At 43.7% G+C, this 13,267-nt stretch overlaps 1 protein-coding gene across 1 annotated transcript in view; it reads right to left on the reverse strand.

Annotated features, from left to right (window-relative positions):
• Positions 1–13,267, reverse strand: part of CNGB3 (cyclic nucleotide gated channel subunit beta 3) — a 128,840-nt gene that overhangs the window by 44,866 nt on the left and 70,707 nt on the right. Inside the window, exons 9-10 of the mRNA XM_029062187.2 lie at positions 5,320–5,384; positions 4,141–4,263 (exon numbers count right to left, since the gene is read on the reverse strand). Coding sequence (XP_028918020.1) covers positions 4,141–4,263; positions 5,320–5,384 — 188 coding nt within the window. The remainder of the gene's footprint in view (positions 1–4,140; positions 4,264–5,319; positions 5,385–13,267) is intronic.

A 13,267-nucleotide genomic window follows, 5' to 3' on the forward strand; every position in this document is an offset into this window, starting at 1 on the left:
AGGAAGACTCACATTATAGTATTCTCTTTACCTGACACTGTGTGCATGAATGGCTCCATTTCTTCTGACGAACCTGTACTCAGACATGTGCACACTGTCAGAATAATTCTGCTGCCAAATTCTAGCCAAAATGCCTGCTGAAAACACATGTGTTGGCAGAAAGATTTATTCCCTGCTGCACCTGTAAAACTGGTTGTGAGAACAAGTAGCTGGGTATGATATAAGAAATCTAGAGAGATAGTAAAGGGTAAAGAAAATTTCCAAGGGGATGGAGACCCTTCTGTAAGAGGGTAGCATGAAAGTTTGTCTGTACTGTGAAAGGACAAAGGTTAAGATAGGCTAAGATTGGGGCTCTCTTCACTTTCCATCCCCAAGTTTGCTCCCTTCATTTTCTCTTAAATAACTTTCTAACTGAAACTTGTCCTCAACTGGCCTGTGTCTACCCCTTTCCTCAAACTGTTCTTTATTTTCACCTGAAAGTCTCTCTTTCCCCAAATCTGATAGATCAAAGCCCTCCCCCAAATTCCCACTTCACTAATAAGCCTTTCCCAATGAATTCCCAACACTCCAAGTTGCATCAACCCACTTGATGTCTTTTGCATTTAAGCACTGATGGTATTTATTAAGCACTTAGTAGGTGCCAGGCACTTACTAAGCACTGGGCTGGATACAAGCAAATCAAGTTGGACACGGTCCCTGTCCCTCATGGGGCTCACAGTCTCAACCTTCATTTTACAGGTGAGGGAACTGAGGCACAGAGAAGTGAAGTGACTTGCCCAAGGTCACACAGAAGACAAGTGGCGAAGCTGGGCACACACATAGTCAATTGGGTATTCAATTATCCTGAGTTCTCTATTTAAAAGTAGTTTTATGGATGTCTCCCCATTAGAACAAAAACTCTGTGTGGGCAGAGATTAAGTTTCTTCTTTTTGTTGTACATTCCCAAACTCTTAGTACAGTGCATTGTCCCCAGTGGACAGTCAATTAAAGCTACGACTACTTATATTACAACTATTACTATTACTATTCCTACAACTCCTCCTCTTCCTCCTCCTTACCCTATCACTACTATTACAACTTCTACTGTTTCTACAACCACAAAGTTATGAAGGGTGTGGAAAGTGGGAGCATGAAATAGTTGTTTCCCAAATCTCACACCAGTGTGAGGGACACTCACTGAATTTTAAAGATAGTGGTTCAAAACAAACCAAAGGAAACATTTTTTTTCACCTAGAAGGCGGCAAACATAAGGAATTTATGACCTCGAGTGCTTGTGAAGGCTGAAATTATCAGTGGATTCAAGAATAGTTGGTTGAGAAATCCAGATTTAAGACCCAGTTAAGGATGTTAGGGAAGAAGTTAGACATGTTAGAATTGAGAAGAGTTTTGATAACTTCCTGATCGGTAGAGCCCCCACCCAAATTAGAAGGAAATGGATAGGAGTGCTACCCTGAATATCCAGAATCAAGAGTGATGGGGGATCAACTCCAGGGAAGCACTGGGGGTGGTGATTTTTTTAATGGTATTCATTGAGCACATACTATGTGACAGGCACTGTACTAAGTGCTAGGGTAGACATAAGCTAATCAGGTTGGACACAGTTCCTGTTCCACATCTGGGTCACAGTCTTAATCCCAATTTTACAGGTGAGGTAACTGAGGCCCAGAAAAGTGAGGTCACCTGCCCAAGGCCACACAGCAGACAAGTAAGGAAGCCCGAATTAGAACCCAGGTCCTTCTGACTCCCAGGCCCATACTCTATCCATTAGGGCATGATGCTTCTCTACCTCTCTACTCGTCCTCTTTGCGCCGAGCACTGTTATAAGCCCTTGGATGAATACAACCCTTGGATGAATACAATGATATTAGTAGAGATGTTCTCCTAATGTTTAAAGTCTAGCAAGGGAGGTAGACACTAAAGTAAATTCCAGCTAGGAGGAAGTAATGATGTATGAAAGAATGTACATAAGTACAATGGGAGGGTGAGAATACTTGGGAACAGAGGCTATAATTCATTCATTCATTCATTCATTCAATTGTATTTATTGAGTGCTTACTGTGTGCAGAGCACTGTACTATGTGCTTGGCAAAGCACAATATATACTCCCTGCCCACAACGAGATCACAGTCTAGAAGGGGGAGAGAGATTATAATAATAAATAAATTACCTATATGTACAGAAGTGCTGTGAGGCTGGGAGGGGGATGAATAAAGGAAGCAAGTCAGAGTGATGCAGAATGGAGTGGGAGAAGAGGAAAGGAGAACTTAGAGAAAGCCTCTTTGAGGAGATGTGCCTTCAATAAGCCTTTGAAGGAGGGGAGACTATTTGTCTGTTGGAATTGAGGAGGGAGAGCATTTCAGGTCAGAGGGAGGCTGTGGGCGAGGGGTGGGCAGTGAGAAAAACAAGATTAAGGTACAGTGAGGAGGTTAGCATCAGAGGAGCAAAGTGTGAGGGCTGGGTTGTAGTAGGAGAATAGTGAGGTGATGTAAGAGAGAGCAAGGTGATTGCATGTTTTAAAGCCAATTGTGATTAGTTTTTGTTTGATGCAGAGGTGAATGGCAACCACTGGAGTTGCTTGAGGAGAAACATGTCCTGAAAGTTTTTCCAGAAAAATGATCCAGGCAGCAGAGTGAAGTATGGATTGGAGACAGGAGGCTGGGAAATCAGCAAGGAGGCTGATACAGTAATCAAGGTTGGATAGGATAAGTGATTGTATTAACGTGGTAGTAGCTTGGATGGAGAGGAAAGGTAGATTTTAGCAATGTTGCGAAGGTGGAAGCGTCAGGATTTAATGATGGAGCATTAAATGAACTATAACTGAACTATAAATAATCATGGCCTAGTGGGAAGAGTGTGGCACTGGGAGTCAGAGGACCTGAGATCTCATCCCCCTCAGCCACTTATCTACTCTGTAATCTTGGGCAAGTCACCTAACTTCTCTGTGCTTCCGTTCCCTCATCTGTAAAATGGAGATTAAGACTGTGAGCCCCTTGTGGCACATGGATTATGTTCAACCTATCTTGTATCTACCCCAGCACTTAGTACAGTGCCTGGCACCTAATGAGCACTTAATAAATACTATTAAAAATTATTTTATATTCAAATGTGTAGTGCAAGCAAGTATTCAAGCTGGCCTGGGTGCAGACCTGAGGCTCCTCACCACTCCACACAGGACCATCTATGCATTCATTCATTCAAATGCATTTATTTAGTGCTTACTGTGTGCAAAGCACTGTACTACGATCTTATAAGAGTAGAATACAACAATAAACAGGGACATTCCCTGACCACATCTAGTTTACAGCCTTCCACATATTACAGCCAGGTTGGTGGAAGGGGCTAAGATCTTTCCTGTGGCTGGGAACTGTGTCTGCTCTTAGCCTTCCTCTGTACTCTTAGTGAAAGGTGAGGAAAATCCAGAATGGCATCTTCCTGGCCTAAGGTTCTTATGGGAATCACATGGAATCATAGCATGGGGAAGAATACATCCTCACATAGTAAACACTGCTTAATGTTGTCCGGTGATTACCTTCTTTCATCACTCTACAATTACCATCCTCCCTGCAATTTCTGGGCTCAGCACATGTCAATACTCGCACTTCACTTGATAATTGCCATCCTCTCTGCAACTACTGGACTGCCCAGAACAGTGCATGTCAATACTAGCACTTCCCTATTGGAGATCTGCCTTGAAATAGACTGGCTGTGGTCCTTAACTGGAGCGGAAAGCTAGCAGAGCCTTTGAAAGTCTGCTATCCTTATGCTTCAGTAAGGCAAAAATCTCTCTTTAACAGTCCAGTGGCATCCTACTAGAGACTACTTAGTCCTTGTTCTTCTTCACAGATCTTTTCCAGTGAGCCTCTATGCCTTGAGCAAAGGCAAGCTTAATTGGCGAGTTTAATTTATGACCCTTGTTCCTTTCTAAATGTTTAATTAAGTTAGTGGTTATAGCTGAGTCATAAACCCATAAAACTGAGAGTAGTGAGCTAATTACTCATGCACCTGCCTTCCAAATAATTAGCATCATTCATTACTAACAATCAGCAGTAGAGCTGCTAAAAGTTAGCTATCCAAACAGTAGTAAAAAGGAAGAGAAGCTGAGAAAACCAATTAAAGTCTGTCTCTTAAATATAGACTTACCTGTTTCCTTCACCGCTATACACCCACTTGGAACTGCCAATACCTACATAGTCTGAAGCCCAGTAATAGATACAAGCATTAATGTGTAGAGTAAACAGAAGGTATCCGGTCGTCCGAATGACTCTGTGAAGAACCACAATTTCCACAGTTTCAGTACTTGTGTTAGAATTTAAAACTTGCATATCTGGTATTTTTTTCTCTAGTGGAGTTTTCAATGGAGCTCCTTTCTTTGGTGCCATTGTCTATTTCCTGGCTCTAACCTTGGTTCAGGCTGACACTCTTCCTGCTTCCAGATGGCAGGAGTCACCTCCTTGAAAGGAGTGATCCTTAGAGTCACTGCTATTTCATGGATGGGTAGATAGAGCATATACCTGGGAGTCAGGAGACCTAGGTTCTAATTCCAGCTCTGCTACTTACCTGCTGTGTGACCTTGAGCAAGTCACTTAACTTCTCTGTGCTTCAGTTTCCTCACCTGTAAAATGGGGCTTTGATTTCTGTCCTTCCTCTCCCATAAGCTTTGCGCCCCTTATGGGACAGGGACTGTATGGGACAAGGACTGTATATCTAATCAAATTATTTTCTATCTCCCTCAGTACTTAGTATCATGGTTGGCAACAGTAAGTGCTGAACACATTATCCTGTGTCTCAGAAATCCTGATTGTTTACCTGGAGACCTGAGAAAAAGCTGTAGGGTACTCATAGGTGCTCAGGTACTATTCAGGGTGACTAGAGACCCCTTTTGTTGTGTGCAGGGAATGTGTCTACAAATCAGTTGCACTGCACTCTCCCAAGAGCTTTATACAGTGCTCTGTACACAGTAGTGCTCAATAAATACTGTTGATGTTGATTTTTCAAGACCCCTTCAAATCTGGGACAGAATATATTTGAGGCTATGTTTGTCATGAGGTGGTAGAGCCACCAGGATAATCTTGCAAAAGGGTTATCTTTGAATCAGCAGGTGAGCTCAGTTAACTCTTCAGAACCCAGCACAGTCCCAGATGGGACACTTTTAGACTTACATTTCATTTAAAAATGAATTAGCCCATGAAGGAAAATGAGGCAAACTCAATGTCATCGCATCCATCCCTCCAACATCTTTTTGCTTGTCTTGGGGAGCCTGTCTGATAGGGTGGATCACTCTATTATTTTCTCAAGAATCTCAGTTACACTGTATTTTACCTGTAGATATAGGCTTTATCCATTATGGCTTCTAGGCGATCGTTGAATTCAAAAAATGTGTTATACTGAAGAGAAAGGAAACAAAATGAAATCCAACCATGTGTAGTTGTATATACAGATCCTTAAATTTCAAATGGAATTTGCTTTTCTTGTTACATGCTTCAAAAACAATGGATTTTTCATTAGCATGTCTTCTTAAACATTTGGTTTAAATGTTTGACATGATTATGCTCCACAGTGGTTTTCTTCCACCACTACCTGCGATCTGACTCCTGAATTCTAAAACTTCTCTCCATTTGATTCTTACCCTGTGGCTATAAATATGAAATGATGTTAGAAAATAAGCACGAATAAACACACCCTTTAAGGTGCCCGATTATATAGAGGTATGCAACTGGCTTGAAAATTGTATCAACAGCTAGGTACCTGCAAATTTCTTGCCAGTCATCTATGGAGAAGTAGTGTAGCCTAGTGGCAAGAGCACAGGCTTGGGAGTCAGAAGATGTGGGTTCTAATCTCTGCTCTGCCGCTTGTCTGCTGTGTGACCTTGGGCAAGTCTCTAAACATCTCTGGGTTTCAGTTCCCTCATCTGTAAAATGGGTATTAAGACTGTGAGACGCATTTGGGATAGGGGCTCTGCCATATGTGGAAGGAACTATGTATAAACTGATTATCTGGCATACACCCCAGGATTTAGTACAATGCTTGGCATACATAGAAAGCACTTAACAAATATCACAATTATTATTATTTGTATTGTTAATATTATTACCCAAAATTGTTATCTGTCTGTGACTTTTTTTTTGTATTTGCTATGTGCTTACTCCAGCCCGGGTGCTCTATTAAGCCCTGGGTTAGGTACAAGTTGATCAGGTTGGACACTGTCCATGTCCCACAAGGGGCTCATACTCTTAATTCTCATTTTCCCAATTACGTAACTGAGGCACAGAGAAGTGAAATGCCTTGCCGAAGGTTACACAGTAGTGGCACAGCTGTGGTTAGAACCCAGGTCTTTCTGACTTCGGGCCTGTGCTCTATCCACTAGACCATGAAGCTTCTCAGACTTGTTCAGGGCTGGGTTTTAATCTGAGTCCATTTTATGAAAGAACTTGATTTTAAATTTGTCTTTAACAGGTAAAAAATAAGAGATGGAGAGAAATAGAGAAAGAGAGAGAGGGAGGGAGAAAGAAAAGAGAACTGAATATGGGTATTTAACTAGGGAACAAATCACCTGGAGTAGCCTAGTATGCACTCTGACACTAAGTTACAGTGCCTGGCACATAGTAAGCACTTAACAAATACCATTATTATTATTATTATTAGGGGCAATGGCAGGAGCAGCTCTTGCTGGTTCTGATCTGTTTCTTGCTGGGTTCCCTGATGATCTGAGAACCTAACCATTAATTCAGTCATATTTACTGAGTGTTAATGTGTGCAGAGCACAGTACTAAGCACTGAAGAGAGTACAATATAACAACAAACAGACACATTCCCTGCCCACAATGAGTTTACAGTCTAGAGGGTAGCAAGAAGCAGTGCAGCATCAGCAGCCACAGCAAGTGGGGCCAGAAACTACCCCTGCCCCTGCAAACTATTATTATGTTGGTATTTGTTAAGCGCTTACTTTGTGCAGAGCATTGTTCTAAGCGCTGGGGTAGACACAGGGGAATCAGGTTGTCCCACATGGGGCTCACAGTCTTAATCCCCATTTTACAGATGAGGGAACTGAGGCCCAGAGAAGTTAAGTGACTTGCCCACAGTCACACAGCTGACAAGTGGCAGAGCTGGGATTCGAACTCATGAGCCCTGACTCCAAAGCCCGTGCTCTTTCCACTGAGCCACGCTGCTTCCCAATGCAAACCACCATTAGCTACATAGAGTTTGAGCTTCATTCAGCAAGGAGGGGCCCCGCAGCCCTGAAACATGAGCTCTGGAAGCCAGTGAGGACAGTGGCACCAGGAAGGATTGTTTCTCTTCTCCCTTGCTCTTGCTGCATCAGGTTCTTGGGTCTATTTCTCTGTGAAAGTCAGAGGGAGAGTGAGTGTGCCAGGTAAAACCCTGAAATCACAGCAGTGCTTTCCTAACAAAGGAGAAAATAATAATGATGGTATTTGTTACATGCTTACTATGTGCAAAGCACTGTTCTTGTGCCAGGCATTGTTCTAAGTTCTGTGGTGGTTACAAGCAGCTAGGATTGGACATAGTTCCTGTCCCACATGAGGCCCACAGTCTCATTCCTCATTTTAGAGATGAGGTAACTGAGGCCCAGAGAACTGAAGTGATTTGACCAAGATCACGCAGAAGACAAGTGGCTGAGCTGGGATTAGAATGCATGACTTTCTGACTCTCAGCCCCGTGTTCTATCCACTAGCCCATGCTGCTGAAATGAGAAGCAGCAGGAAGAATCCAGCAGTTCAGTACATTTATGATCTATCAGCATGCAGGACACTGTGGAGGGGTGGGGCTGCCCTCCCCTCCTCCCCAAGCCCAGCAAGAGGCTACAGTTGCAAGGAGAGCGAGGGCCACCACAAGCAGCCCAGAGTAGGCTCGATGCCAGCTGACTGGGGCAGTCTCCCCACGCCGTTCATCCCCGTCATCCCCATTTTCGGGGCATTTTGGACATCCCCACCTAACCCATCAGCTCGAGAGCATTATTTTGGGATGTATAGCTATGCTAATGTACCATCTGCCCATTCATTCGGTGAATTCAGTAAGGAGGTGGGGGGTTCCGTATTACTTGTTCACCTGCTTTAAGGAATTTCTGATGAATCAACATCCATGCTGCTGGCTCCTCTAAGGATTAGCAAGCAGGGCCATGAGTGGGTGGCCCTGAGGAGGCTCAAGGAAGCAGAGGGGATTTGGGGGACATAAAGCGTTGCAGGGAGTCAGGGAGAACCCTAAAACCTGGGCTTCCTACTGGGCCTCCTATCTCTGTCTCCTGCCCCAAAGCCCCCTAGGTGACTCTTCAGGAATCATTCTTCTCTTTTCCACCCCACTGATCACTGTGGTCCTTGATATTAGCACAGAGTCCTTAGACTAGTGTACTGCTTCTATTTCAGTTTTGGTTTGTTTTAGGAGAGTTTAGGCAAATAATAATGATTTTTGTCTTCCCAGCATCTCTCTCCTTTGGGTGTGTTGCTATGCACAGCGACAATCTGATGTGTGCTGAGAAAATGGTTGCACCTAGGGGCTCTCAGTAAATATTAATTGATGATGACAGTAACAGCCAATAATGGAAATTTCCATGGATTTATGTAGGGGGAGTGACTCAGAAACCTAGATCAAAGGTCTATTCTCTTGTGGGGAAAACACCCATGATTTAGAATGTTAAAACTATTATGATGGGGAACAAGTCTACCAATTCTGTTATACTGTGGTCTCCTAATCACTTAGTAAAAGAGCTCTGTACACAGTAAGCACTCAATAAATACCACTGATTGATTGATTGATTAATCCTATTGGATGGGAGATCTGGGAGCACTCTTCAAGAAACTGTCTTTTCCAACAGTATTATTTGGATTTTGCTTTTGAAATAGCTCAAATAACTGGTGATCAACTTAGAATATTTCCTGTTTCCACATTTTCCAATGGTCTAAAAATAATCAAACCACTGCAACAAAAACAACAGCAAAAACAACAGGAAATATAAAGCAGACAAAAAAGCCATGATTTTAATTTTATGGATGTGAAAAGAATGCCTCTGAAAATAATTCTAAGCAGCATGACTTAGTGGCAAGAGCCCGGGCCTGGGATTCAGAGGTGGTGAGTTCTAATCGCTCCTCCACCAGTTGTCAGTTGTGTGACTCTGGGGAAGCCACTTAACTTCCTGTGCCTCAGTTACCTCACCTGTAAAATGGGGATTAAGTCTGTGAGGTCCACATGGGACAATCTGATAACCTTGTATCTACCCCAGCGCTTAGAACAGAGCTTGGCACATAGTAAGTGGCTTAACAAATACCATCATCATTATCATCAACTAGATAGATAACTCTGAAGATTTAGGAAATATTTTTGCTTCAGAATATTTGCAGAATATGGGCATTGAGAAAACATGAAAAAAATTTCAATTCCTGGAAAAAGGTGATTGAAATTTGGGATACTCTAGGATGTGTGTTTAAAGAAGGGTTTTTGGACTTTAACTCCCATTTCCATTATTTGGCAATGACTGTACCATTTTCTGAGCCTCTGCAGTCCTCAATTTCTTTTATAGTTATTATTATTCCCCCGATTAGACTGTCTCCCCCGATTAGACTGTCTCCCCCGATTAGACTGTAAGCCCGTCAAACGGCAGGGACTGTCTCTATCTGTTGCCGACTTGTTCATCCCAAGCGCTCAGTACAGTGCTCTGCACATAGTAAGCGCTCAATAAATACTATTGAATGAATGAATGAATGAATTATTAATAATCATAATCATAATGGCATTTGTTAAGTGCTTGTTATGTGCCAGGCACTTTACTAACCCTGGGGTGGATACAAGCAAATTGGATTGGAAAAAGTCTCTGTACTACTCAATCTCACAATCTCAATCCCCACTTTACAGATGAGGTAACTGAGGCCCAGAGAGGTGAAGTGACTTGGTCAAGGTCATACAGCAGATAAATTGCGAAGACGGGTTTAAAACCCATGACCTTCTTACTCCCAGGCCCGTGCTCTATCCACTATGCCATGCTATTTCTCCTAATCTGGTACTCAGAGGGATGCTCCCTAAAATGGCACCCTTGGCTGTGACAAAATGACCATGCACTTTTGGATTTGGAATTGCTCGATGACCTGCACATTCTGGAATAAATGATGCCTTGCATCATGGGTTTGCAACCCCAGCCTGTCCTGTCCCTCCTTCTAGCTTTCTCCCATAGCTTCACATTATAGTTCCCTGGGCCCCAGTCTCCCTGATATTACACATCCAGATGAGGTGGAGCCCAGGAACCTTTGTTTTGGGGCTGCCTGAGGAGCGGGAAAGGGGAGAGTCTCCTCAAGTTTATCTTGTGTATCTATCTATACTCATCCTCAGCACTTAACTGTATACATTACTTCAATTGTACTTTCAATATTTTTGATTGGTCTGTGATGATAATAATTATGATTATGGTATTTGTTAAGCGCTTAATATGTGCGAGCCGCTATACTAAGTACTGGGATGGATACAAGCAAATTGGTTGGACACAATCCCTATCCCATATGGGGCTCCCAGTCTTTATCCCCATTTTACAGATGAGGTAACTGAGGCACAGAGAAGTGAAGTGACTTGCTCAACGTCAAGTAACAGACAAGAGGCAGAGCCAGAATTTGAACCCATGACTTTATGACTCCCATGCCCGTGCTCCATCCACTACACTATTTTTCTCATCCCATTAGAGAATAGACTTCTTTTGCACAGGAATGTGCCCCTGCTTGTTTTGTTCTTTTCACTTATTCATTCTTTCAATAGTATTTACTGAGCACTTACTATGTGCAGAGCACCGTATTAAGTGCTTGGAAAGTATAATTCGGCAACAGATAGAGACAATCCCTAACCAACAACGGGCTCACAAGGGGGAAGGGGGAGACAGACAAAAAGAACACCAAGTAGGCATCAGTAGCATCAAAATAAATAAATAGAATTATGGATATATACACATCATTAATAAAATTAATAGAATAATAAATATGTACATGCATACACAAGTGCTGTGGGGTAGGGCGGGGGTAGAGCAGAGGGAGGGAGTAGGGGCGATGGGGAGGGGAGGATGAGCAGAGGAAAAGGGGGGCTCAGGCTGGGAAGGCCTCCTGGAGGAGGACAGCTCTCACTAGGGCTTTGAAGGGGGGATAGTTGGAGAGTTAGTTTGGCAGATGAGAGGAGGAAGGGCATTCCAGGCCAGACACAGGATATGGGCCAAGGGTCGACAGTGGGACAGGTGAGAACGAGGCATCATGAGGAGGTTAGCGGCATAGTGGAGTGTAAAGGGGTGGGCTGTAGGAGAGAAGGGAGGTGAGGTAGGAGGGGGCAAGGTGATGGAGAGTTTTGAAGCCAATAGTGAGGAGTTTTTGCTTCATACAAAGGTTGATAGGCAACCAATGGAGACTTTTGAGGAGCGGGGTGACATGCCCAGAGCGTTTCTGTAGAAAGATAATCCAGGAAGCAGAGTGAAGTATAGACTGAAATGGGGAGGGACAGGAGGATGGGAGATCAGAAAGGATCCTGATGCAGTAATCCAGTTGGGCTATGATGTATGATTGTACTAACAAGGTCCCGGTTTGGATGGAGACAAAAGAGTGGATCTTGGAGATGTTGTGAAGATGAGACCGGCAGGTTTTGGTGATGGATTGGAAGTGTGGGGTGAATGAGAGAGCGGAGTCAAGGATGCCACCAAGGTTGCGGGCTTGTGAGACAGGAAGGATGGTAGTGTTGTCCACAGTGATGGGAAAGTCAGGAAGAGGACAGGGTTTGGGAGGGAAGATAAGGAGTCCAGACTTAGACATGTTGAGTTTTAGGTGGCAGGCGGACATCCAGGTGGAGATGTCCTGAAGGAAGGAAGAGATATGAGCCTGGAGGGAGGGAGAGAGAACGGGGAGGAGATGTAGATTTGGGTATCATCTGCATAGAGATGATAGTTGAAGCCGTGGGAGCGAATGAGTTCACCAAGGGAGTAAGTATAGATGGAGAACAGAAGGGGACCAAGAACTGACCCCAGAGGAACCCCTACAGTTAGAGGATGGGAGCGGGAGGAGGAGCCCGCGAAGGAGACTAAGAATGAACGGCCAGAGAGATAAGAGGAGAACCAGGAGAGGACGGAATCCGTGAAGCCAAGGTTGGATAATGTGTTGAGGAGAAGGGGATGGTTGACAGTGTCAGAGGCAGCTGAGCGGTCGAGGAGGATTAGGATAAAGTAGGAGCCAATGGATTTGGCAAGAAGGAGGTCATTGGTGACCTTAGAGAGGGAAGTTTCGGGCCCAAGTGTTTAATAGGGTTGTTTTGCCCCAAGAGGACACTCAATAAATACTACTACTGCTACTACTACCACTACTAGGACTACTACTATTAAAATAGGACTGCACCTTACTGATGATGTAAACTAAGCCTTACCACCCAGCCAACCTGTAGCTACCTAATGCCTCAGTTTTCCTAGAACAGCACAAGAAAGCAGTGATGCCTAGTGAGAAGAGAACTGGATGAGTAATCAGGAGACTTGGGTTTTTATTGTTTTGTTGGTTTTTGTTGTTTTTGAATAGCATTTGTAAAGTGCTTACTATGTTCCAGGCATAAAATAAGCACTGGGGTAGATAAAAGGTTGTCAGATTGGACACAGTCCCTGTCCTGCATGGGGCTCACAGTCTTAATCTCCATTTTCCAGATGGGGTAACTGAGGCACAGAGAAGTGAAGTGACTTGCCCAAGGCAAACAGCAGTCAAGTGGAGGAGTTGGGATTAGAACCCATGTCCTTCTGACTCCTAGTGCTCTATCCACTAAGTCTGCTGTTTGACTTTGGGCAGGTGATGGAACATCTCTGGGCCTCAGTTTTCTCAACTGTAAAATGGTGCTAGGATAGATTGTGAGTTCTATGTGGGACAGGGACTGGGTCTGATCTGAAAATCTTGTGCCTAACCCAGCCTTTAGAAAATAGGAAGTGCTTAGTAAATACCACAATTATTTATTATTATTCCAAGGCCCATGAATTTGGGAATGTGGTGAGGAAGGTCCCTGAGCTGGAAGCATTGAATGGTAGGAATGCCATACAAACTTACTCAGGCCATAGCTCCCGCCCCTGAATGATGATTGATGGGCACTTTGGAGTTTCTCAGTGCCTCTAGGCGGCTTTTCAATGTTTCACAATCTCCCAGGGATGGCAGGAGGGTTAATGAGCTCATTTTTGCACCAAGCTTTGGCTTCATCAGGAAAAAGGTGCTATTAATAATCCAAAGCCGTGTGGCCACAGCCACTATTTCCTTTTAAGGGTCTGCATAGGGTT

The sequence above is a fragment of the Ornithorhynchus anatinus genome, chromosome 4 (genome assembly GCF_004115215.2).
Source record: "Ornithorhynchus anatinus isolate Pmale09 chromosome 4, mOrnAna1.pri.v4, whole genome shotgun sequence".
NCBI classification, from domain to species: Eukaryota; Metazoa; Chordata; class Mammalia; order Monotremata; family Ornithorhynchidae; genus Ornithorhynchus; species Ornithorhynchus anatinus.